Source organism: Stegodyphus dumicola, chromosome 6 (genome assembly GCF_044657685.1).
Source record: "Stegodyphus dumicola isolate Sdum_Otavi_A_Nest chromosome 6, ASM4465768v1".
Lineage (NCBI taxonomy): Eukaryota > Metazoa > Arthropoda > Arachnida > Araneae > Eresidae > Stegodyphus > Stegodyphus dumicola.
In genome coordinates, this window is record NC_140773.1 from 221354604 (window position 1) to 221382350 (window position 27747).

The 27747-nt window shown below is 36.5% G+C and overlaps 1 protein-coding gene across 8 annotated transcripts in view; it reads right to left on the bottom strand.

The window, feature by feature from the left end:
- Positions 1 to 27747, bottom strand: part of LOC118195845 (sodium channel protein para-like) — a 401580-nt gene that overhangs the window by 36418 nt on the left and 337415 nt on the right. For 5 of the 8 annotated variants that reach the window (XM_085819569.1, XM_085819567.1, XM_085819566.1 and 2 more), the window contains 3 exons: positions 22972 to 23094; positions 7670 to 7930; positions 2290 to 2343 (listed from right to left, as the gene is read on the bottom strand). In XM_085819569.1, coding sequence (XP_085675695.1) covers positions 2290 to 2343; positions 7670 to 7930; positions 22972 to 23094 — 438 coding nt within the window. Of the gene's footprint in view, positions 1 to 2289; positions 2344 to 7669; positions 7931 to 22971; positions 23095 to 24690; positions 24814 to 27747 lie in introns of all 8 variants that reach the window. The other 3 variants (XM_085819570.1, XM_085819565.1, XM_085819571.1) reach the window with 1 other exon arrangement.

Consider the following 27747-nt stretch of genomic DNA (forward strand, 5'->3'; position numbering starts at 1 on the left):
AAAAAAAAAAAGAGCCTAACTGCTGCGAGAAGGTGGTTGCATTAATACGTGAGTACCAATAATTTTTTTTTTAATTGATTACTGCGACGCGCACAGTGGTAGTGGTAAGGAGGTATTCTTGAAGTATTTCTAAGAGAAACTGGCTAGTATCAAAGTTACACATGGGAAGACCCACAAAAATGCCTATGCAGCCAGCCCGTTCTACACAATGACCAGTGTTCAGTATTTAAAAGGTGATCCAAAAGTCCGTAAACACTTGAAAATTCAATAATTCACTGAATAATATAGGTGGAGAGCTAAAAATTGGCACACATGCTTGAACACAATTGCATGACATTGTGTCGAACGACGATGTGGCTGCTCTATTGATGGTCTTCTGTCTCCTGACACATATGCTTGATATGACATAGGGTTTTATTGAAAGCAAATAAATAAATAAATGCAAAAAAAGGCCAACATATGGCGCTTAGCAGCAAAATGTCAGTAACACCGCATGAGAATTGTGTGTGTGAGAAGGAATCAGTCCCTTCATGGCTCTGTAACTTTTCTATTCTTGCCTCCAAGTGCTGGTCACGATGTGATGTGGGTTTATCCCTTCAATTGTAATCGGATAATTTTTTACAAGGAAATGGCGTAGTTCTGCAATTCAAACTGTTAGTGTGACGTGTGCGAGGTACGCTGATTTGTTACAGAATTGCATCGTCTCTAGTCTGGTTGATAAACACCTGCTACACGTGTGAAAAAGTATCTTGCACACATCGTTTGGTGAGGATCGCGCGCTGAGCCACCACTTCAATCATGCTTGGCCTCTCAGGTCCCCAGATCTCAATCCGTGTGATTATTGGTTATGGGGTTACCTAAAATCGATATCCGAATGCAATTTCTCACCAATATATGCTGTACAGTGCTGTTCATAATATTGACCTTCGACTTCAGGTGTTGTTGATGAATGACGGCTGAAATGCTGAACATTAGTTACAAAGAACATAGTCTTTGCTAAAAATCAATTTTTATGCTAATTATTGCTTTCGTTATCATATGAAACGCCATCTGTTGGCCGTTTAAGCCCTTTTTTGCTTTCAATAAAATCTCATGGCATTTCAAGCATGTGAGTCTGTTTTTACCTCTATGCCTACATTATTCAGTGAATTATTGAATTTGCAAATGTTAAGGGACTTTTGGGTGACTATGTAGATGGAACTGAGCGAGGACGTTTCTGGGAAAATCGCTCTTAGATCCTCAAGATGGTTTCCCGAAACATTCAAAAAATTGCTAAATGTGGCCAAACCCAATCAAGCGCAGTTTTGCTTATATTTCGCATTTTAGTTGAGCTGTTTTAGCAGTGATGAATTCAGATTTGACACTGCTAAAATTATAATAAAGAAAGAAATAAACACTTACATACAAAATATGCGACCAAAAGCTAAAGTAGAAACAAAATATATCCTAAAACACTTATCCTAAATGCACAAATTAAACATAGAGAGTAATAAAACAATGCATAGTATTGCAACAATATACAAAAACATCAAAGCCATCCAAAGAATTTAAATATTTAAGAAATTTACAACAGCATATACCAAATTCAATTACCAGGTCAATTTCCAATTCAATACCTAGCTAAAATTTTGAATGCTAATTAAAAAAAGGCTTTTTTTTTTTTATAAAATTTAATATTTTTACACAATTTAAACCCTTTGGATCAGGAAGTATAGAACAGGTACTACAGAACAGAACTTGTTCTTCTTTATTCTCCACCTCCGAATACACTTTACACCATAAAGACTAAAAAAGTACTGCCAGATCGATATGCTAATCGAAATATGGAATATTCTTATCAGATAATTTGTGAGAATCCAAATGCTCGCAAAAGTAATATCTATATGAGGTAGAGGAACTTAAAATCATCAGATGGATCATCGAAGATCACGCAGGATTATAAATCATAAAGGGTCACTAAGTAGGGAAGCCTTTCGTGAGACCATCAAATTCTCGATCAAAACTATAGGAAACTATGGCTATAGAAACATTATACAGTTATCCGTGGGGTACTGGGGTTTAAAATCTCTCACTGATGACAGAAGCACTGCAATTTGTATAAACCACGATCATTCATTGGCTCATGATTATTAATGACGGTATAACCCAAGAACATTCATCGGTAAAATGCCAGAATTTTGTAATTTCGTGGATAACAGTTCTCAATCTGGTGATGGGTGTTACTAAAAAGCATAATGCTGTCAACATCAGAGTAGAAAATATAAAATTGTCCAATAAAAAAGTACTTACACCAGTTGAATCAATAGCTGCATTCATAATATCAATCCATCCTTTGAATGTGGCCTAGAGGAAAAAAAGTTGAGACACAAAATGTTAAACTGATAATCATCAGAAATATACTATAGTAAAATTCCAATTATGTGAGGGAGCGTAGGCCAATTCTTGCCTCAGAAATAAAGCTAAAGATTGCTGCTACTTCAGATATATAATATTTTTTTAAAAAATCACTAATTTATATAGTATATGATCAATTGAAGCTTTTTTTGGCACCTTATTATTATTAAGAAACAAATAATATATAACTTTTTATATTTATTTTTATGGTACATCAGTTACGATACAGCTAACATAAGCGGAAATTTTAATTATAAAAACGTAAGCTGAAGTACACTCATGCCCATAAATTAAGGATAATTCGGAGTCACGCGGAAATCGAACTCTAAAATAAATATATCACCTGTAAAATCACTACACACATCTTCAAGAATCATATGCAAATTTCAGGAAGTAACCAGATGACACCGATGGTACGTCACAATGACGAGAGTGTAAGAGAGTGATATATAAGGAATACAGGCAAAGAAGTAAAATTGGTCGCAGGCGCTTTATAAGCATTTCAGTGCAATAACCGAATAGTTCATCATTGAACGACACCGTTACGGTGGTGCAGGAGTGCTCGTTTGGGGTGGAATTATTCTGGGTTCCAGTATCAGGTTCAATGTTTCTTCTAACCTTCTTCGGAAACATACAAGGACCTGACTAGGAACAGAGAGCTTACTAAAGCTATGTTCACTAATTGTAGTAAGTAGACAGGATACAGAAAGGGTATACAAAACCCTTTATTTTTCTTTATATACAATGACTTCCGTACTTCGGAATACAATGACCCTCCACTCGGGGTCTAACGTAAAAGATATCAAAATAAAACTAAACTCTAATTTAACTTTAGAATAATACACGTGTAAGATTGGCCTTATAATAACAGGAAGCGTATGTAGCACAGAGACTGTGAACACTACAATACGTTTAATTTATCAAGAGGATTAAAACCTTTGGCCTGGAAGGCAAATAGCAACTGCGTAACTTCTAAGGTAAGCGGCCTGCTTCGAACTCACTGCTTCCTCTCTCCTTCGCTTGGCAAAAAGGCCACACTTAAATACTTGGCGTTCGCCAGACAAACTTTGCATAAAATCCTTCACGATTATAATTCTGGCCGGAAGTAGAAAATAAGAAGTGATAGTAAAGATTTAAAATAAAATAAACGTTAGTAAAACTTAAGATCCTTACACCAGAACTGACACAAAGGACGCATTTGGATGATTTTGTACGTGGTAGAATTATCGACCGTCTGGAATGTGGGTGTACCCAACTGGAACTATCAGACGAACTTGGAATTGCCCAGAGTGTCATCTCCAGGCTTTGGCAACGATTCCAAGATGATGGTAATGTCAGTAGACGTTACAGCACAGGTCGCCCCAGAGTTACAACGCCGAATGAGGACCGGTATTTGGTAGTTACTGCCAAAAGAAACAGGGGAGCACAGCCTCAGACCTGTCTCGTCAGCTCTCTTCAGCCACTGGTACGACAATTTCAAGGCAGACCGTGTACAGAAACTTGGGGCAGATTGGTCTATATGCTCGTAGATCTGTCAGATGCGTTCCACTTACTGCAACTCACTGTCGCCTGCGGTTAGCCTGGAGTACAGAGCATGCATTGTGGACACCGCAACAGTGGGCTTGTGTGATGTTTTCCGACGAATCCAGGTTTAGCTTGCAGTCTGATTCTCGCCGGACTTTCATATGGAGAGCTCCAGGTACCCGTTACCACCAAGAAAACATCATTGAACGACACCGTTACGGTGGTGCAGGAGTGCTCGTTTGGGGTGGAATTATTCTGGGTTCCAGAACTGACCTGCATGCTCAAATTGGAACCATGACAAGCCAAATCTATCGGGACGTCATTCTGGAACAACATGTACGTTTGGTTCGGGGCGCCATGGGCGCACAATTTGTGTTTATGGATGACAACGCCCGTCCTCACCGTGCAAACATCGTAAGCGAATGCCTTCAATCGGAGGATATCACCCGTATGGACTGGCCAGAATTCTCACCGGACTTGAATCCAGTAGAGCACGTGTGGGACATGCTTGGCCGACGAGTTGCAGCCCGTCAACCTCCTCCTACATGTCTACCGGAACTTCGGAGAGCATTGCTTTTTGAGTGGTGTAATATCCCCCAAGATTAGATCGACAATTTGATACTCAGCATGCCTAGGCGTTGTACGGACTGTATTGCATCGTCTGGGAGACACAGAATGTATTAACAATCATACCAATCATGTAATTTTGGTTTCTTGTAAATAGGTTTTTTTGTAATTTGCTCCAGGGAGAAAAAAATCGCTAATTTTTTTTAATAATATCAAACATATAGCAACTTTTTTTGCTCTTTACCTTTTGTTTAATAAATAAGCTTTACAAATAAGTCAAATTTGTTTTGCTTCTAACTTTTCCTTTGCCTGATTTTGCATTATCCTTAATTTATGGGCATGAGTGTAAAAGAAATCTTGAAAGACTCCTATCAGAGCACAGAGCAGCATCCTCCTTCTCATAAATGGCATCATTTGCAGGTGCGTATACAGCAGCATCAAACATATATGGGGGTTCAAATAACTGATTATGCAGCGAGAGGATGACAAATTCTTATCATTTAAATGGCGTTCAATGAGGGATATGCGTTTGAGTATGTGTGTATAGTAATATACTCATGAGATCAGTACTCCAAAAGAAAACAGAAGCAGAATTTATAGTTTCCCGTTCGACCATGGCACGGTTGTACCACGAATCGAAAAATTCTCGAGTTAAACATCAAATACATACCTACAGTATCACCATCAAAAAATTCTGGATGTTCGTGACCAATGTTGTTTGTCAAAAATAATTTTAACTAATAATATAACATTACTCCCGTAAACAGCATCGCAGTTCAATGTTGGGGGGCCTTTACTAACATAAACCTGATATCATAATGTTCTTTGTAAGATATGGCTTTTAATAATCGATACCCAGTAAAATACCGTTCTTTACTTCGTCTGAGCCTGAGAAAACCTGAAAATGAGTAACTTGGCTTGAGGAGTCGCGTTTCCAATTTATTTGGCAAGATGGAAGAAACCACTTATAGAAAAAGCTCGATGACTCTGAACGTAAATAAAAGACTGGACAGGATAGTGGTGGCTTCGTACTGGTATGGGATGTGCTTAGCTTGCAAGAATTGGAACCTTTCTTGCGTGTTCAAGTATCTTTAACCAATGAACGTTCGGATTCTTTCTTATGTTAGCTCTTTGAACTCGATAGGTGAATATCGGTCATTACTTGATTTGATGAGGTAATTCGAGAGGTGATTCTTGGTCACTACATGATTTGATGAGGTAACTCGAGAGGTGTATTTCGATTAGGGTTTGACGGGTTTTCAAACCCCGTTTAAAAAAAAAAAAAAAAAAAAAAAAAAAAAAAAAAACAGTAGAAGTAAATGCGTTACATTCGAAAACCGGTTTTCTTGATTAAGAAAATCGGATTAAAAAGTTGATATTATTATGTAAAAATTAATTTTAAACTTATTTGATTTGCTATTCATTTTATGCAACTAGCAGCAAACACATTCTTTTAACAATGACCAGTATTTGCGCATTGTGCACTGCGCAGCTGCGTCTGCGCACATGGAAAAGATGTGCCGGACCGATTTATTTTATGTTAATGCATACGTGCACTTAAAACTTACTAGTGTAATTGAGACCGAAATTGTGAAGTTATCTGGAAAGATATGGCCTAGAATATTTCTAAGTTCTTATAAGTCCTCTTTTATAAGTCCCAAGCAGACGAGAAGATGTTGTAACGTATTTTGCAGTATTTAACAAAACAACAGATAATCTTCTTAGAAAAACATAAATTTTGTTTGTAGTTTACGGAGATAGATAATTTGAACACAATTCTTTAGTTACAAATTTTTCATACATCTACTAGCTGGTAAAACTTTCAGAATTATAATTTTTAAACAATTTCTTACGTTGCTGAGCAACGGTTTCATGATACAAATATGGCGTTGCCATTCCAATATTAAATGTAGTTATTTGTTAAATAATAAAATATTACAATGTCCAGGAATGAAATGATCAGCATTACATTTCCTACAGATGGGATAGATCTTGTTTCCCTACTTAAATTTACGGCATTTCAGGTGTCCATTTAGGAGCTTCGTCAGAGTAGTCTGCTGAGCACGATTACCTTGAATCGTAATAGCACCTCGCCATTGCCTGCCAAAATATCAATTATGACCTTGAGCAGAATGACAGAAAGAGGCAACAGTATATTTAACTCTAGAGCAGATCTCAAAAAAGGTCAGGGTGCCAGTGGTCAGAGTCATTAAAGTACCTTCCTTAGCCTGGGCATCAGCCATTTCGTTACCACTAAGACTAATATGTGAAGGGATCCATTGTAGATGTATTACATGACGAGAGAGAGTTTTTGCAGTAAAGCCAAAATAAGAAAGTGAAGTCTTATCACCGATACGAGGCCAATTTTGCTCCATATGCTGAATTGAACTGCGACTGCCAGTCAAAATCCAGATATCTTTGTAGGCAATGCAAGTGTATACTGCCTTAAGCTCAGAATGAAAAACACAACTGTGATCAGGGTTTCTAGTCTTAAAATTAAAGCTATTAATTAGGTGTTCAGATTGAAGACTCCACTGCCGCGATTCCCAGGCTCATTTTTATTGCAGTGAGTGAAAATCTGAAGGGAATAAGAGGGAATGCTATTTGAAGTTTCCAGTGCAATCTGCCGAATATATATATATATATATATATTTGTAAGAGTGATTAGGTCTGTGTGATAATAGACGCCAGGAAGTCCTTCCAGTGAGTTGATAGTAAGTTTCAGTGAGTATCTCTCAATAGTTGTATTTATGAGTATAGAGGTATGAGTATCTATGAGTATGTTTGAGTTGTATCTATGAGTATAGAGGTACGGTTACCATAACTGTATAGTTTATTAAAGTCTTTTGACTACTTGACTATTTTATAATTTTTACTTGAACAAACTGCCTCGAATAAAGCAAAACATCATTTAATTGAGGCTAAGATAATCAGGATTCTACTGTACATAATTTTAATATGAGTTTTATAGTATTATGATCCCCCAAATACCCACCGATTTTTGCATCCCTAAACCACACGATATACTCTTCCCGAAAGTAATTTAACAGTCTTTTCGAAGTAAGAAAGTTTTGGAAAACTGAATATAACTCTCGCCACTCATTCATAATAATATTTATGATGAGAAAATTTTCTATGTAGAAATACAAATTTAATTAAGTACATGTCAAATAGAAATCCTTACCACTTGAAAAAGAGCTAAATAGGCATTCAAAACATTGTCAAAATTGATTCTGGGATTCGTCCAGCTGAGGTTAAGTTGGTCACAAATGGTTCTGTTGGGGACGATTGTTGCGTTGACGCGCGTGTCATTCTCTTTACAGGAAAAAAATTTCCCTGACATCAACTGTACACCCATGATTGCAAATATTAACCAAAAAATGAGGCACACAAGGAGAACGTTGAAAATGGCTGGGATGGCTTGGACCAAGGCATTTACTACTACCTGAATTTAAGAAAAAAATTTTTAAGACAAAATATTATAAATAAAAACTAATTTATTTCCAAAGAACTATATTAAATAAAATCATATTTTAAACAACTACAATTACCAAACACTAATAGATAGGGTTAATCAATTTTTTTAATAATTACATTTAAGAAAAAATTAAGAAACTACGATTTTACGCTTTAGTATTACAATTGCTAAATTAAACTAAACTAAGCGTCTTAACGTTGTGACCATTTATTGAAATTGGATAAAATTCTTAATTATTCATTATCCTTTCGATTCTGTGCTTTCAAGATGTCTGTCAACTCCAGAAGTATGTAAATTAGCTCTTTATAAAATAAATTCGATATGCGAAGTACCGGGACAAAAGCGTGTCCAAAAAGTTCAGCATTCTACGGTATGTTATTAAACTCCCTAAATATGATTCTCTTGTTTACAACAGAAAATCATTTTGAGGTAATTACATGTTTAAAGATAGAAAAAAAGAGTTGATATTATGTGTGAGAGTTTCATTCGTTCAAATCAGTAATCTTGGCCAAGATCAAGACTTTTATTTTAACCTCAACATAAAAGACCAGTAGGACTGTGTTTCCCTTTCATATGAGTTCTTAAAGCCTTCGTAGATATCATTTATCTTGTCCCAGAAGTGGCGAGTCTTCCTCTATGATACAAACTATTGTGGTGTGACACACGCCTTCGGTCATCAAAGTGGAATCTATCCTTTAAATAACATAGCTATGCTACAAGCACTAGCAAAGTCTGCAAATTTTTAATTTGTAATCGTTAAGTTACATTGCACAGAAGACAAAATTTTTGAAATTTCTTTGGCAATAAATTATTCTTTCCCGTCACGGTATGAGGAACCCGTCACGGTTCCTGAAACGTCACGGTATGAGGTCCCCATTTATCATAGCTGCTGCCATAAGCGGTGTTCTGATGGGCTTTGTTTACATTCTAATCGACGTTGTTCGTATGTTTAGCTATTCGTCATTGAACATTTAATTGTCTCCAGTTCTAAGTTTAGTAGTGATCAAATAACTTTTTCAAATTGATTAAAATCTAGGAACATGAAAATGCGTAAATGGGAACTATAACACAAATGTATACATGGTGAAACATGGTCTTATCAGTATGCTGTATGGCGGCCAAGATAGTCTTGATGTCACGTTGCAAACATTTCTTTGGCTTCAATTCTTGTGACGTCATTCTTGCTCCATCTATTCTAACCTCCATGTTAAAAACTTAAAAAGTGTTGCTTATGTAAAGCAAAGTAGAGTAATTTTACCATAAACTTTAACTTTTAAGATTTGAATTTAAGACAGAGGTAGAAATATAAGCTAACTATGAAAATATAATTAAAGATAAAAAAGGAAGATTAGAACGGAACCAAAATAACTAATAACTATAATAAACTGCAGAAACGTACAGTTTAAATCTGATATTGACGGAAATTACCGAGTCTTCGAATTTTATTTTTAATCTTTGATTAACTTGCAACCAAATTAGGATATTTTAACTGATCTCTGCTCGTGTCAATCTCAATTTGAGCATTCCTTTCGTTGTGTCAACAAGGCAATAATTTCTCTGACACTTACTTCTCTCCCTCAGGGAGATAAAGTGTATCGTAAATGAAGTAAAACTCTACAGCTTAATTTATAACATATAAGACTTAATAAACTTAATTTATAAGATACACATTTCATAACATTGTGAAGAAGAAAGAACCATGAGAAATAACAAAATAATAGAAATTAAATTAAATTTAAATATTATCCCTATAAATATACAATTTAAATATATAATATCTTTAAGATACAGAGTCATAATGTTCAGACTAGACTACAAATCATTCATAACAAAGTAAAAGAGATTTTATTAGAACAAATGTAACATTAATATCATTCATAAGAATTGTAAAAAAAAATCGAGCAACATGCACATTTAAACATTCAAATAATTTAGATGAATAATATCTCAAAGAAAATTCGGTGAAAGATAATTGTAATAAATATGCTAAAGCTTTTAAATTTCATATGCAGTGCCTTTCTACCACTACTGCAAGTACCTCTATTAACTGCCTTCTCCATAAAATACAAATGATAAGTACACCTGCAAAATTAGTTACGATTACACTCATAGCTGAATTTATGTGACTTGCATGACATTAGGCAAAATGCAGTGCTTCATGTGATGAAAGGAATCGAAAAAACAAAAAGTTTAGAAACTAAATTTAGTCATTTTATGATTTGAGGTTTCTGATGATTTAAAATGTGCTTCAGTAAATTAATATAATGTGCGGCTTGCATGAAGCAATATGGGTATGATGGACGCCTCACTCTATCCAACGGCATCAAGTTCTCGAATGGTTGTTACAGATGTTTGGGTTAGGCACACTACAGACAACGTAATTCCACCCATTCTATTCGAAGCCAAATAAATGGAAATCTCAAGGAGAAATGACTGTTGAGTATCATAAGATTACTGAGTATGGCACATAGCACAAAATTATCTGAGTGGTCGGTATTTAGGACGCGTAGTACATTATGCACTATTACTCGTTCACTAACTACCACTCTCAAGTGAAGGCCATGTCTTCTTCCTGAAAAGAGGCGTAGTCGTCTTGCCATTGCTAAAATAATGATATATAAGGAACACAGTGAATAGGATATTGCAGTTTACTGAGCTCAAACAACTATGTACGACTATATTTACATTGGTATAATTGAGAGCCGTTAAGTTAGATATGCGATTACTCAATACGCGATTACTGAAAAGAGGTGCTGCAACTAGTAAGCACTACTGTTATCCTTCTTCCTGTTCGTCTATTCTGAGGTGCCATTACCTTCATATTACTGTTTATGGTCAATAATATTGTACTCTACACTATTGTGGCTAGTATAGCGATTAGTGAACGGTTTAGCCAGAATTTCCTTACCTCTACCACAAAACACGTGCAGAATGCTCTGAGATAGGTACCTAATGCTTCGTTCAGACGATGGTTTTGTCTTCATAAAGCTTTGCGGTTTACGGCATAAAAGTCATCAAGTCTATTTACACCTGTTTAGCAGGGTTTAAGTCATAGCCAATCAGGAAGGGAAAGTTGTGTATGCGTAAATGTGTAGCGGATTCAGCGAAACCATCGACTAATGTTTACTTAGCTGTGGTTGGTAGGCTGTTATACCAGGTTGCACAAAGTCGAAAAGTTAGAACATTTAAACAAAATTCTTAAACCAGTTTTCCAACGTGTCAAGGTCTGGTTGCTTAACATCGAAGCTCGAGTTACACCACTTATGGTTTTAAAACCACCGTCTGAATGAAGCTTAACGGCACATCCATGCCGACCAGCTAAACCGGCTTTCTACGGCGCTGAATGACCGATGTCACCGTCAGTAGTTTTCAATAACAACCTGATGTGAAGTATGGACGGATGGCGCAAATCGTTCATCTACGTTAGAAGTAATCAAATGTCAGCGGTAAGAACATCAAACTTAGCAGCTTATTTTCGATCGTTGGCGTTCATAACGTTTTTTTTTTTCCTCTTTTCTCACAAATTTAAATATTTAAAAGCACTGCTTTTGCTTACAATTCAAAGACTTTGAAAATGCCCTAGAAACGGCATTTTTATCGTTGGAAAAGGCAGATATAAACTATGCTAATTTAACTTTTCTAGTACATGCGAAATGAGATACTAGAAAATAAATGAGAGAATCAAAAGATAAAATATGAAAAACCTACCTGTTTAACACATAATTATAATTCAAATTCTCATCTATATGAGTCATTTTAATCATGCAGTAGTAAATTTGTTGAAACTCCGTGGTCCAGGGGATTGTTCTTTTCATATATGCGCGTTAGAAAGTTTTCATGCAGTTTGTAGGAAATAAATAAATCCGTGGAAAAATCAGTCTGCTAAATTAATGACATTTTGTGAGTTGCTCTGCTGCAAAATTTGATAAATTATATCGTATGGACATTTACCAGTTAATTTTTGTTCATTCCAATTCAATTTTTAATAGATAAAGGAACTAAAAGTGTTAAAGATAGTGCATTTTTTTTGTAAGTACTCGTGTTTGCTTATGTACCGACTTGGAATCTTTAAGTTTATATTCAGATAATTTACTAACTTCTGCGCAATAGTGAGTTAAGAGCCTTTCGAGCTTAATTTCTGTTAGGAGTTAACAGAAATGCGAACATATTCAAATCTCTGTGTCTCTACCAAATTTGACATTTTTAAATTGCGAACTGCATGTATACATACTCACGCAGATATTGTCAAAAAAGTCAAGGAAATTGAAATCAAAATTATAAGGTATTTCCCTCGCCTTCGTGGTGTAGTGGTCAGCACACTGAGCCGGTATTAAAGAGGTCCATGGTTCGATTCCCGGCGAAGGCGGCTGCTAATTTTTCATCTTTCCTGCTTTCAAAATACCTAATATCTCTGCAGTGGCGCCCGAACTAAAAATGGTGTTGGATGATGATTTTCCTCATCCAGGATTTGGCGATTAGGTCCCCTAAGAAACAGAAGTCGCTATTTAAAAGGGGGAGTATATAAGGTATTTCTCCCGCTTTCCTAGCGTGCCTTCGTGGTGTAGTGGTCAGCACACTGAGCCGGTATTTCAGAGGTCCGTGGTTCAGTTCCCAGCGAAGGCGATTGCTAATTTTTCATCTCGTCTGCTTCCAAAAAAATACCTAATGTCTCTACATTGGCGCCCGAAATAAAAGGGTGTTGTATGATGATTTTCCTCACCCAGGATTTGGCGATTGGGTCCCCTAAATACACCAGTCGCCCTTTAAAAGGAGGAGTATATAAAGTATTTCTCGCTCCTTCCTAGCGTGTCTTCGTGGTGTAGTGGTTAGCACACTGAGCTGGTATTTCAGAGGTCCGTGGTTCGATTTCCGGCGAAGGCGATTGCTAATTTTCATCTCGTCTGCTTCCAAAAAATACCTAATGTCTCTACAAAATATACACAGACCTACATTACCTTGTAAGGTTTATTAGTTTATTTAACAGTTAATTTTTAATTAAATGTTACTTTTCCGTCTTTCCTTAAATTTTCAGTTTACAACTTCCGGCTAGAAGGTATTTTCAGAATCGCGGTTGAATGCAAATGAGGTGAAGAAGTATTTAACTGTGAAGTTCTACTGACTTCGTTAGAGAGCCAGAGATTCTATGCAGAGCTCGTTAGCCTTTTGGATATACTCTCTTTAAAGCTATTTTTAAGATCGGCCGTACTTTAGGCCCTTGATAGCTTCGCCGTTAGTTAGCGTTAAGGAGCCAACTCTCTTAGAATCTTGATAGCTTCGGCTATATCCTTTTAGTTAAGATTAGTCAAGTTTTATTTCTTAGTTTCCAAAGTTTAAGCCTGAGTGGAGGCTTTATTGTAAACTCTAAGAAGGAGTCTTCTGTGAACTTTAGAATAATAAAGGGTATTTAACACTTCTTGAGGTCTACCGAACTAAAGCGATTATTCGCATATCAGTTCTTAAGGTTTCTCAACGTTAGCTGTAAATTACGAGATAGGAATCTTATAACCTCATCGGAAATTGTTACGATTTTTAGACTATACTCATATACACTGGTTATCACATATACACTGGTTGTGATTAAGGAAAAATCACAAAAATAGCGATAACTCCCTCAAAAATAAGCCAAACCGTGTAAAATTTGAATCTGTTGCCAAGTAAGAGTAGCTGAGTAAAACTGCGATATGCAAATTAGTGGCTTTCGGAATACGTCATCTGCAAGGAGCATAAAAGTCCATGTTTGAGAGCAAGCCCATATATTTCACTGTGACAGTGACATCAGAAATCTGAGATAGCCAATTCATAACAATGACCTCCAGGCATCATTTGCCTGCAGAACTGCGATGGAGAGCCATAGGAAGACTAGAGGCAGAACAAACTCAAACAGAAGTGGCCAGATGGCCACATGTGAGTCCTTCTGTGGTTCGTAGACTGTGGAGGTGGTTTCAAACCACAGATTCGGCATCTAGGAGGTTCAGCCAAGGACGGCCAACTGCTATGCCGAGCGCCGATGACCGATATTTGATATTATGTGCACGCAGATATAGAACCGCTACTCCGACTCTTCTTAGATCCTCCTTTGCTGCAGCCACCGGAAGGTTCGTGTCAACGTCAACTGTGCGTAGAAGGCTTCACGAAGGTGGTCTGTATACGAGGCGACCAGCCATTTGCGTGCTCCTCAAGTCACGGCATAGGAGGGACCGTTTGCAGACAAGATGTCCACTGGACGCCTCATCAATGGAGGGCGGTTCTCTTTACGGATGAGTCCAGGTTTAGTCTAGAAAGCGATAGGAGGCGTTATTTGATATGGAGAGAACCTAGAATCCGTTATCATCCGTCAAACATCCGTGAAAGAGATGTATACGGAATTGGCAGTGTCTGTGTTTGGGGTGGCATCTCTTTGGGTGGACGCACAGACCTCCATGTCTTTCCAAGGGGAACCGTGAATGCTCAGATTTATAGAGATGACATTCTTGATGTTTATGTGCGCCCATATGCCGGGGCAATAGGTGATGATTTCCTGCTACAGGAGGACAACGCAAGACCACACAGGGCTCGCATCGTAGATGATTATCTTCAACAGGAAACATTTATGCGCATGGAGTGGCCAGTTCGATCCCCGGACTTGAATCCTATCGAGCACGTTTAAGATGCTTTAGGGAGACGTCTAGCTGCTCTCAATCCGCCCCCTCATACCCTTGTCGCGCTTGCAACTGCTTTGCAAGAGCAATGGCTCTCGCTTCCTATGGAACTGATAGACCACATAATTGAAAGCATCATACATCGCCGTATGTGCGGTATTGCTTCTAGAGGCGATCATATTCCATATTGAAGGTACTTTTCCTATAGCAAACTGACATTTTCGATTTGTTCATTTTATACATGTGCTAATTTCTATACTACCATATTTGTCTGGTAATTTCTTTTTATGTTATTTGATACCTTACTAAGTGTTGCATATCGTGGGTGAGTTTCATTAAATTCTACATGTAACCTTTTCAGTAATAGTGATTTTTCCTTAATTTATGATAACCAGTGTATTATGTCTAAGTGCAGGGGCCACGTTTTACACTGGTGTACAAAGCTTAAACAACAGCGTAAATTTTAATCAGATAGCCATGAAATTTCAGAAGGGATATTGCGATCAGTACAATGAACACACAGTTCAGCAGAAAGGTCATGCGTGTGCAAATATCAGGAACAAAACGTGACAGGCGAAGTGAGCGTTCGCAAAACACCTGCGGCCGGCGCGCTCAGAACTGAAGAGTTCGGAATCAACAAACGTGTCGTTTCGCGCGCTTGGAAAGTCTTCCAAATCATAGGTATAGCTGTTAGAAAGGTTGCTGGCGGTCGCCTTAGAAAAGCAACTGTAGCGGATGACCGATATATATTCCTGCAGGCCAAAAGAGCTCGAAAGTACTGAGTAAACGCCATAGCCTCAGCAACTGTGTACAGCAACGGGCCGACAAGTGTGGCGGTTTACTGTGTCTAAACGCCTTCACAAAGGTAGCCTATTCGCCCCGTCCTGAACGCTGCATAACTTTAAAAGTTGGTCATTGGCGCCACCGTTCAGAGTGGTGCAAGAAGCACAAAACTGGACATATCATCCATGCAGTCCTGTGCTCTTTACGGATGAAAGTCGATTTTACTGTCATAAGCGATTCTCAACGCCAGTTGATTTGGAAAGAGGTCGGAACACGGTTTTCTCCCAGTATTATCACGGAAAGAGACCGTTATGGTGGTCTTGGAGTTCTCGCCTGGGAAGGCATTATGCTGAAAGGGCGGACAGAGCACGTTTCGGCAGATGTTCTGTGACCGGAGATGGCTATTGTCAGGAGATGATCCTTCCCCTCGTGTGCATCGATTTCGAGGTGCCATTGGAGCGGACTTTGTTTTTATGGATGGCAATGCATGGCCACACCGGACTCCTGCTGTTCAGAAGCTACTGGGAAGTGAAGATATCACTCGAATGGATTGGTCAGCGTACTCCCATCACTTAAATCTCATATAACATGTATGGATGCTTTGGGGAGATGCCTTGTAGCACGATTACATCCTCTGTGGAACACCCAACAACTGAAAAAGATGCTGATTGAGGATGGGAACTCTTACCGCAAGCTCTCTTGGACAATCTGGTGCTGAGTATGGAGAGACGGTGCGAAGCAACCGTTGCAATAAGAGGAGAGCATATCTCATACTAAGGAACATATGCTTGTTGTTCTTCCTGCCGTACAGACAATCATATAAAATGATACTATGAGTTCAATAAAGCCTTTTTTGTTTGATTCCATACTGTATGCACTGTATTCATTTTTGCACAACTATGCTTTCGTCATCGTTTAAATACAAAATGATGTCTCTCATTTTTGAATTTCATGCCTCTCAGATGATTTCTTATGGAGTTATGGGGAAAAAACACTTGTTGGTTAAGTTTTGCACACCAATGTATTTATCATGAGTAAGTAGGCAGAGGCCCTTTACACTATCTGTCCAGATTAACATCGCCTTCCTGGGGCCCAAGGTGCCATTTTGTTGCCGAGGTGCTATTGTTAATTGCTGCAACCAACATCGCAAGCTCTGCCACCACTGTAGGTGTCATGAGTTGTTCCGTTTTATGTTTCGACGTGAGCAGGTGGGGCATTTACATCGTTGCGTAGATTATACATTAAACTTTGTATACACACAATAGCTGTAACAGGGATACATTACACTGTTGCTTAAGTAATATGCTAGCCTGCTTGGACTGGTGCGGCATGGCATGTAACTGCGTACGAAATGATTGCATCTTCATCACATCTGTCCATTCGTTGCTCAGAGATGCATAAGCTCAACTTTGCACTAACTACTGAGTGCTCTATGTCCTGTTACAAGTACACTCGTTCCCAAAAGTTCAGTTTACCTAGTACACAATTTTTTAAAACTATCTTTATATGATTTTATACCACATATGCCATGGCATTTCACAAATGGTATTGTATTGGCGCCAGAGGTTACTTCTATTGAAATAAGCGGTACTTAACGTATTTTTACTTCGACAACAAAAACTCGCCGAGCAGTACGATTTAGCGCTAATAAATGTGAAGAGACTACACATTTATCATTTAGTTTTATGTAAGCCAGATCATTCCTCGATAAGCCAATTTTTCGTTTATAAAGAAAGATGTTTTAACTACTATTTCTCTGCTTTGCTCTAACATTACAAAACAAATTATTCAATTAAGGTACCTAATTTCTATGGTACAGCATACAGTGCAGGATTTTCAAAGTTACGAGATCGTACCAAAAAGAAATTGCATCATGGGCGCGATATGGGACTTTATTTAAAAACAGGTTAAAACATTGGCGATGTAATGTGAAAAACTATGACCAGCGAATATTCACAGGAAAAGGAACATCATTCAAGGGTTCTAGTGAAAATACCTTTGTGACTGTAGTCAGATTCCTTTGCTGTGGATCGAAAGAATTAACGTTTATTGAATTGGGTTGTGGGATTCCTGGCGCAAAACCTTAAAGGTTTTTTGCGCTGTATTGAATTGGGAAAAGAAGAGCATGATAACATGATGGTTGATTGGAACAATTAAGTGAGGGAAGTTTGCACATATAGACTTCTAAAAAGAAGATAATAGTTTCAAATTACCTAAACACTTCGAGAAAATTACTAATCGATCGAATTCTACACTCTGTTTGTAATAATAATATCTTTGAGGGAAAAGGAACACTTAAGATTTGTTTATCCCAAAATTTTCTTGAAAGATCAGGGGACTAGAATGAGGTACAAGATTTTCTTTTTTAGCCTTTGAGATGATCTTGGCCCATACTGGAATGCAGCTTAGACAAACAACCTCATGTTTGCTTTCAATTAATAAATATTAATAAAATAATTAATTAAGTAAACCGCCGCCGTATGTGCTAAATTATATAAATGAACGTTTTCAATTTATTCAAGTTTATGGCTTATTAAAAAGTGAAAAGTGCCTTTTATATTATTATAAAAAGTATGTTATGTAAGATTCATATTATGAAGCGTATACGTTCAGATACTTACGTATTAACGCAACCATCTTGACGCAATTGGGCGATTTTTTACAGAAAAGGTAAAAGTTACTTATAGGGAGCCAAGTTGGAGAATTTCGGTTATTTTTTAAGGGATTCCCAAACTGTAGATATTTATCGTAAATCCGTAAACGTTATAAATACACGAAAAGAAAAAAAACTCTGGCAAGTTAAATTATAAATGTGAATTATTAAATAAGGATTATGTTATACATTAAAAAATGAAACACTTCTCCTTCAAATGTTTCTGTTATATTTTTTGCGCTATACTTCTCCCAAAGTACACAGCGATTTGTTTTTGAATAAAAAACAAAGAATTGCGGATATTCAGTTTCGTGCAATCCTCAGTAAGAGTGGCTATCTAAAAAATGCATTTCTTCGTTGTTTCCGTTAGAAAATTTTCAGAAAAATTCCGTATTGCTGCAAAAAATTTTATCGCAGTTTTTCCCATTCCTGGCAAGTACCAGAAGCTCATATTTTAAAATTAAGTTTAAGGCAAAAAATATCGTATTTGGTTATAAAAAATTTGGAACTTGGAAGACAACAAAAACGAACACGAAAATGGCGGCGTTGCTTGAGTTGAAGGACCATTATGAGCATGGTTGCCGGAAGAATGGTTATTTGCATGGTTGCCAATGCCCTATTCTAAAAATTTGGCGACTTCAACTAACATAGTTGCGTTAATACGTAAATACCTAAATTCACTGAATATTGGAATCAACAACCTCATTTGCTGCACTATTTTATAAAAGGAATTTTCGTATATAATTTGAACATATTCTTTCATAAGTTAAATAATAATTCAATGTTCATTCAGACAAATCTGCATTGTATAAGTCTCAAAATTTACCAAATTGATTTTTCCACGGATTTACGAATATGAAAAGCACACTTAAGCTTTTACACACACAGGCTCACACTGAAAAGTACTGGAAAGAGTTTGCCAAGGCTTATCAGCTTTAAATATTACTTAAATGCCCGAAACAGATTTTATAACCTATATATACAAATAGATACTGCACTCCTTAAAATCCTACTGGTGTTTCAAAACACCAAAAATATTACTTTAGCATGAATAAAATTATTTAATGTTCATGCTTCTAAAGATGGGAAATAATTTCTTTAGCTTAAAGTAAGAATGTATTTTTCACAATTATATAAACAAGCTTGAGGTACAGAATATATTTCATGCAATATTACTTTTATTAAAAGTATTCGCTCTGCCAAGTAATATGAAATATATTCTGGAAGCGTTTCATTTTATTCTTTTAAAAGGCAGAAAATAAAAATGTTAAAGCCTATCTAAGCAATACAGAACTGGGCAGATGAAGCATTTTAATACAAACTGCATGAGATATTGCACTAAAAAAAGAAAATTGCCAACACATAAGCATAGTTCATTTGTAGAAGTCAAATAAAATTCTAAATGCGTACGTCCAGAGATATTGCCCTCAACATAAAATTGAGAAATTCTCTGTTTTGGTTCTCACTAATGTTGTTGTCTGCGTATGATAGATTTAAAATTTAATGTGCGGCAATATTTATTGCGTATTTCATTTGAATAGTATGATGGACGTTAGATATTAATGCGCGTCAGATGACGCAGCTTTTGTTTACCTACTCAGTTGAGGTTTTGAATACGTGTTCCCACATGGAGAGTTGGACTGCTGATCATCCTATTTTCACTCTTATTTTGAGAATAACCATTCTGTAGTTCCATTTTCTACACTGGTTATCATAAATTAAGGAAAAATTACAAAAATAGCGATAACTCCCTCAAAAATAAGCCAAACCGTGTAAAATTTGAATTTGTTGCCAAGTAAGAGTAGCTGAATAAAACTGCAATATGCAACCTAGTGGCGCTGCACTCGGAATAAGTCATCTGCGAGGAGAATAAAAGTCCATGTTTGAGAGCAAGCCCACATATTTCACTGTGATAGCGACAGCAGAAATCTGAGATAGCCAATTCGTAACAATAACCTCCAAGCATCATTTGCCTGCAGAACTACGATGGAGAGCCATTGGGAGACTAGAGGCGGGATAAAGTCAAACAGAAGTGGCCAGATGGCCTAAATGTGAGTCCTTCTGTGGTTCATAGACTTTGGACGCGATTTCAAACCACAGATTCGGCATCTAGGAGGTTCCAAAGACGGCCAACTGCTACGACAAGCGCCGATGACCGATATTTGACATTATGTGCATGCAGGAATAGAACCGCTACTCCGACTCTTCTTAGATCCTCCTTTGCTGCAGCCACCGAATAGTTGGTGTCAACGTCAACTGTACTTAGAAGGCTTCAGGAAGGTGGTCTGTATGCGAGGCGACGAGCCATTTGCGTGCCGCTCACGTCACACCATAGGAGGAATCGTTTGCAGTAGGCACGACAACATGTCTACTGGACGCCTGATCAGTGGAGGGCTGTTCTCTTTACGGATGAGACTAGGTTTAGTTTAGAAAGCGATAGTAGGCGTTATTTGATATGGAGAGAACTTGGAACCCGTTATCATTCGTCAAACATCCGTTAAAGAGATGCATACGGAAGAGGCAGTGTCTGTGTTTCGGGTGGCATCTCTTTGGGTGGACGCACAGACCTCCATGTCTTTCCAACGGGAATCGTGAATGCTCCGGTTTATAGAGATGACATTCTTGATGCTTATGTGCGCCAATGTGCCGGGGCAATATGTGATGCTTTCCTGTTACAGGACGATAACACAAGACCACGCAGGGCTCGCTTCGTAAATGATTATCTTCAACAGGAAACAATTATGCGCATGGAGTAGCCAGCTCGGTCCTCGGACTTGAATCCTATCGAGCACGTTTGGGATGCTTTAGAGAGACGTCTAATTGCTCTCAATCCGCCTCCTCAGACACTTGTAGCGCTTGCAACTGCTTTGCAAGAGCAATGGCTCTCGCTTCCTATGGAACTGATAGACCGCATAATTGAAAGCATCACGCATCGCTGTATGTGCTGTATTGCTTCTAGAGGCGACCATATTCCATATTGAAGGTACTTTTCCTATAGCAAACTGACACGTTCGATTTGTTCATTTTATACAGGTGCTAATTTCTATACTACCATAATTGTCTGCTAATTTATTTTTATGTTGTTTGATACCTTACTATGTGTTGTATATTGTGGGTAAGTTTCATAAAAGTTTGCATGTAACTTTTTCAGTAATCGTCATTTTTGTGATTTTTCCTTAATTTATGATAATCAGTGCATAATATCAATAATAGTGATTCTGCAGTTGCATCTTCTATAGTTCCGAGAATAACTTTGTAAGGTGCATTTTAATTTTGTAACAATTCTCTTTCAATTCTTGTTTTACACGTACAACTCCCTATCAGAAGGAGTTATTAGAATCGCGTTGAATGCAAGTGATTTAGAAGAAGTACTTAATGGAAGTTTAACTTACTTCGAAACAGAGCGGAGCGTGTAGGAGTTCTTAGCGCAGCGTGTTTGATTCTGGCTACTTCGTTCTTGAATGTATTACACTCGGCCTGTTGATAACGTGACTGTTGATAATCGACGGCTAGTTTAATTTAAGTCCCAACTACGTTAGGCATTTGTGTCTATCTTCGGCTAAGTATTTAGTTTAGTATCTTATTTTCCTATCCATATTTAAAAGCCCGATTGAAGGCTTTCCTGTAAGCCCGAGAAGGGGGCCACCTGTTATTATTTCTTTGAGTGAATAAAAGGGTATTTTAACCCTTCTCTAGTTGCTGTAGCAACTATTTAAACTCAGGGATAATTCGGTAGTTAGTTCACAAGGCTTCTCGATATTTTATCTAGACAAAGTATTGAGGAACGTCATTACTTTTCCATAGTTTCATAAGTTGGTATATCAAGCAAGAAGTTTCCTAAACACGTTATACCTAAAATTGAAGAACTGAGTCAGCATCAACGTCATCAATATTTCTTTTCTGGTATAGTATAGGACAAGTAATGGGAGCATCCAGTGTCGCTCAGGATATGTGATGCAGGAGTGTCGTTATTTGAGAAAGGACATATTCATCTCTTGACCGAGTACAATTCGACTTGGATAATATATTCTTGAAATCAATTATTTGATCATAATCAAATCAATTATTTGCTTATGGCAATTATTTTATCAATTATTTATGGCAATTTTGCTTATTGCAGTTATTGGCTATTATTTGCTTATTAAATCAAATATTTCCTTTATTATTATTTACTCATGTAAAAATCAATTATTTGCTTATGGACGGATTTTATAAATACGCTACAAGTACTGCCGCACCCTATAATTTATTGTATCTATGCCAAATAAATTGTTAATTTAATTGGTTCAAAATATTTAAACGATTTGTACCCATTTTCAATAAATATACAGTCTGTATAAATTATGATAAAAAATAAAAAATTATGCGCTCTCTTCGAAAGTATTACGTCAATGTATAGTCTCCAATATGCAATCAAAAATGATTTGGAAAATAGTCTATACGATATTTTATTGCGTATATTATTGGTATTTTTTATATTATTTATATGAAACAAATACATGCAAAGCGTCAGAAATTTTCTCCTAAGTATGTATTTTTTTACTTAGTGTCGTGAAGGCTATCTTGATTTAAATGAAAAAAACAAGTTACGAGTCTACAGCTAACTTGGTGCAATTTCTTTTAATTTATTAATTATTGACTCTTGATTAACCAATAACAGAATATCTTCAGTCATCCAACCAGCTTGAAGAAACGATTTATGAACCATAATTTAGAATACGAAAACTTAGAAACTGCAAAAAGAAAGCTAATAGCTTATTGAGGCAAAAAGAATTATTACAAAGGTATCACTTAGAATAGAAATCGTAAAAATTTAATTTCAGGCAACTAAGCAAGAGCACATGAACAATGCAAAAATACTCGGAGACTATAAAATACAGCAGACTAAAAGCCATGCAGAGAGCTAGTGTAGGGCTACAGCTATATATATTTACCCTCATCCCCTGGAAGCGCGAAAGGGCTCTTAAAGGCCGAAGAGCACGGAGGGTACGCATCGTCTTGAAGGCTTGGATGTTTGCAGCCCCAAGAAAATTGGCTACAAGATTAACCACTGACACCTGGTGGACAAGAAGCAAGTTAGCAGTAACAAGGGAAAACAGTCAATTTCATATATTGGTCACTGGGTTGGGTGATGAAACATCAGAGTGGTTTCTGAGCACTGCATGTGTTTTTTACTTTCTCTTATTATCTCTCACCACTTAAGAAAAATGCTTCCATGACATGTGAGTAGCATTTGGCGTCCTACATGCACAGAAATATTTTTCCATCAATAAAGGAACAAGCACGGTTTAATCACGTCACGACAAGCACACATAATATTGAACAAACTGAGATTCCAGTGAGTTGAGAGGTAATATGGCTGCTAGGAAATAAAAGTATTTTTTCGTTCACTTCAGCAGAAACTGACATATGTTAATAGTCTGCACCTTGCATTTTCAGACAATGAAAAGAGATTCATCTTGATCATTAGTTTTACGAACTATACACCCATCTCCTCGAGAAATTCCATAACAGTAGCAATCACATTGAAAGCGTTAAATGAGCTAAGGTGATGTTAAATTAGAAGCCAAACAACAAAAATCAGCGTTTCAGACTATTTTAGCTGGTTTTACCGAATCAGCCTCAGCTGCCAAAGTGCAAACAAACGAGATGAGATATAGCGATAAGATAAGAATGGCGGGACAGAAGTTAAGCTTCTGACGCCATATATTGATGAAACAAGAAAACTAAAACATAATTTCCTTAAAGGTTGAAGGTAAAGATGGATTGGAATTATAATAATCGGAATTAACTGTAACAGAATGATTTTTTTAATGTGAAACGTCTATAGAAAATCTAATTCACCAACGGAAGATGTATTTTTGAATAATTTTGACTGCAGAAAAATGGAAAGTGTGATTTCTGGATCAACAAAGCTGGGCAACAGAAGACTTCTGTGTTTCCTTTTTCTTAATATATGCCTCATGTTCCTTAACGCGAAATTTTAAGGCTCTCTTAGTTTGACCAATGTAAATTAAACCACACTGGCGAGGAATCCTGTAAATATCCCGGGAATTCATATCCGGAATGGAGTCCTTAAGCATGAAATTGGGAATTTTATTGATAGGAGAATAAAGAACCCGAAAGTTAAATTTCTCTAAAATACGTGGAATTTTATAGCTAGCTAATGGAAAGAAAGGAATGACAACAGAATTCTTATAATCTCCTAAGACAAGAATGAGCCTTTTGGTGTGTTGAGATGAGAACTTTTTAACTGCTTGGTTAATAATGTTGGGTGAAAAGCCCCTATCAATAGCTACTGCTTTTAAATAATTTAGTTCTGGATCAAGAGCTAATTTGTTGTTTGACTTCTAATTTAATATTTGTTCGGCGTGTTGTTTTACCTTAATTAGCTAAGGTAAGTATCCAGATAGTTTCTTTGGAATTAAACTTGAATTTTCCTTTATATGAAATAATAAAGTACGGTTTTCTAAAGCAAACATTGTATTCCAACCAAGGAACATTACTCTGACTTTCAAAATTGAAAAATGGCACTTAGTAACAGACGTATATCATATGTCAATTTCTGCTTTGCAACAACATTAACGACATATATCACTTGAAGAACATAACAGCCACAAACCAGACCCAATCACTGGAATCATATTACTTACTCTCATCCCCTCCAGTCGTGACATTGCACGGAGGGGGCGGAGGGCTCGTAGAGTGCGCATAGTTTTAAAGGCAGGAATGTTGGCATAGCCAGCTAATCCCACCGCCAGGTTAAACATGGATACCTAAGGAAGGTGGCAGAACTAATCAGAATTCAAGTAGGATAGGCAGATTATAGGATAAATATAAAAAAGACACATCCATTCAATTAAAACAATTTTTCAGCAGTCAAAGAATATAGATACTATGCTTAAAATTTTGAAATAAATGGTAACAGTCAGGGTATTGCTATAGCAAATGTCCATAACTAGTGTTTCATTGCATTAAATATATTATTTTATCTAATTCAGAAAAGCCTCTTATTCATGTAAAAGAGAATTAGACTAAATTTGTCAATTAAGTTATCAGAAATTAATAAATAAAATATAATGAAGAGGCAATCTCATTTGTGTGATAAACTGTTAAAAATTACTTTATTGTTTAATTCAACAAAGAAAAGATATTTTTTTAAATATAAGAAGCAGTAAAACCAGTAGTAAAAACAGTACATACATTTCAAAAAGCAATCGATGATTCTATAAAAGTATTAAAAAGGAAGCATGGTGGCAAATAAGTACCTTAGGCAAATACAACAGAGTATGTAAGACAAAACTGCAAATTACTGTCAAGCTTAAGGAAGCATTATTAAAGCAGCTGTGCAATATACTTTTCCAAACTTTATTCATAAAAATATTTTAAAGAAAATTTTAAAATGAACATAGGAAAATGTAAATTAAGAATAAAGCAAAATTTTAAGCAATAATTTATATTTCAGTTTATACAGTTACCTCAGATGTATTCCTGTTTTATTCGTTAGTTCATTAACGAATCATTGCAATCATCCAAACCTGCTTTCCTCTGAAACCCTAGTTAGTTAGTTTCATGACTGATCTGTGATGAGTAGTGAAGAAATGAAGGCACTGGAAATGAAGGCAATAGTTGCATATGCCAATTAGTATATCAACCAAAAAAATTATTTTTTGCTTGACGTTCTTTGTCATGAAAAGACAGTGCATTTCCAGAGACAATGGTATTCTTTCTCCAAGGCAAAATTTTATACGAAGAATCATTAGTTCAGTCACAGATGATACAACAGATGTGAGGTTCACTCTGAAGTTTTTGAGATAGAGCTAAATGGTGCACTTTAAAAGTAGTTTCCTCCAACAACAATGCACTTTGATAGGCAAATTTTCCAAAGATTAAATGCTTCGAACTATCAAACTCTTGGAAGCAATGGAAAATATACTTTTAAAGCCTCGGCAGTCTCATCTTCGGAATGAAAACGACGATCACGTACATTTTGTTTTAAATTAAAAGGTATCCAAAGGTTATACATAGCAAAATCAGGAGAATGGGGAGGATGTTCTGTCACTTTAATGTGACATTATTCAAGAAAATTGATTTAAGTCTTGATGAATGAGAAGATGCAATGAGTCCTTTAATATTCCCTGCTTGAAGAATTTCTTGGCGACATTTAATGGTGTACCAGTTACCTGTAACTGTCTTCTGTCCTTTTAACATAACGGCTTAACTATTTATGTACTATTAAAGAAAATGGCGTACATTAGGGTTTTTCATTGCTGATTGTGCCTTTTCACCATTTTTGGTTAGAGGTCATCTTGAAAGACCCATACTTTACTTTCTTAATATCCATCCCCCTAACGTAAATTAGTTTCTACAAATAGTGCAGTGACTTATCTTCTGATAGCTCGTCGACCTTTTGTGGTCTACTTATTTCTTTTTGAGCTACGTAACACAGACAACTGCATTTGTGGCTTACCAGATACATTAAACCACTACATGTTTCACCGTCAAATAACCAAAGATCTACATTATATAAGATTATTTTTGGATCTATACAACAAACGATGCTCGTGAATGGTTTCATCAGAATCTCAGGCATAAATCTCTTCGCCGGAAGCTTCGAATTCTAATGAACTATCTTATTATACACAGCGACAATCTCAAAGCAGTATAATTCTCATTTTTATTCACAATTGTTATCTATTAACGTAAGCAGTATTCACAAAAGTGGCTTATAATCTTTAAGCCTGTAACCGTATTTAAGACTTAAGGAATTTAAGACTAATGTATTTGCCTTGCTACGCTACCAACATAATTCCACTAAGAAATGTAAATTACCGCAGACGATTATCCGCAGACGATGCGCGCGCTTAAAAATGATTTTCAGTTATTCTGTAAGTTTTGACTAATAAGTAAGTTGTTCGTTAAAATATGGCGAGAGTTCTTTAAAACTTCATTACAGACGTATACATGAATAAATATCAAGATAATAGTTTTACCTTTGTAATATTATTTTTTTACTTTTTTTTTTTTTTTTTTTTTTAATAAAAGCCGCTAAATGAGCAGGAAAAGCTGAAAGTCTTTCAGATGGAACAGCTGCTCATTCTGTGGTTTTCTCTGTTGGAATGATGTCAAAAATGTTATGTACGATTCCTCACAAGTTATGATTTTAGAAATAATGCGATGACCACCATCATAAAGCAAATTTTAGGGTTTCGTTTTTACTTTCTAACATGCTCCAGTTTTTGCTGTTCTGTTAAATTTATGAGATACCGAATGACAAACCAATTCTTTCGCATGCACTTCTTGAAAATTTGATGTATGTTTGCGAATCCAATGCTAAGTTCCTTCTAAATTATTTGGCAATTACAGCGATTATCACTGGTTAACATGTTTTGCATGGTCGACACATTTTCTGGGGCTATAGCTGACAGAGGACTTCCTGTACGTTATTCATCCAGAAGAAAATGTCGAATTATGTAAACCATCTGAATACAATCGCATAAGATAGAGCTTCATTTCCATGTACTATTTGGAGACGTTGAAGGTATTCATCTTGATTTATCCCCTTTTTAAAATCATAGAAAATTACAGCGCGATAATGTTTCCGGATCAGCTCAATTTTCCGCCTCTGGTAAGATATTTCAGAGTTACCTATGTATGTAACGTTCTCTATTGAAGGAAATAAAGAACGGGGAAGTAAAGTTGTGAATTAA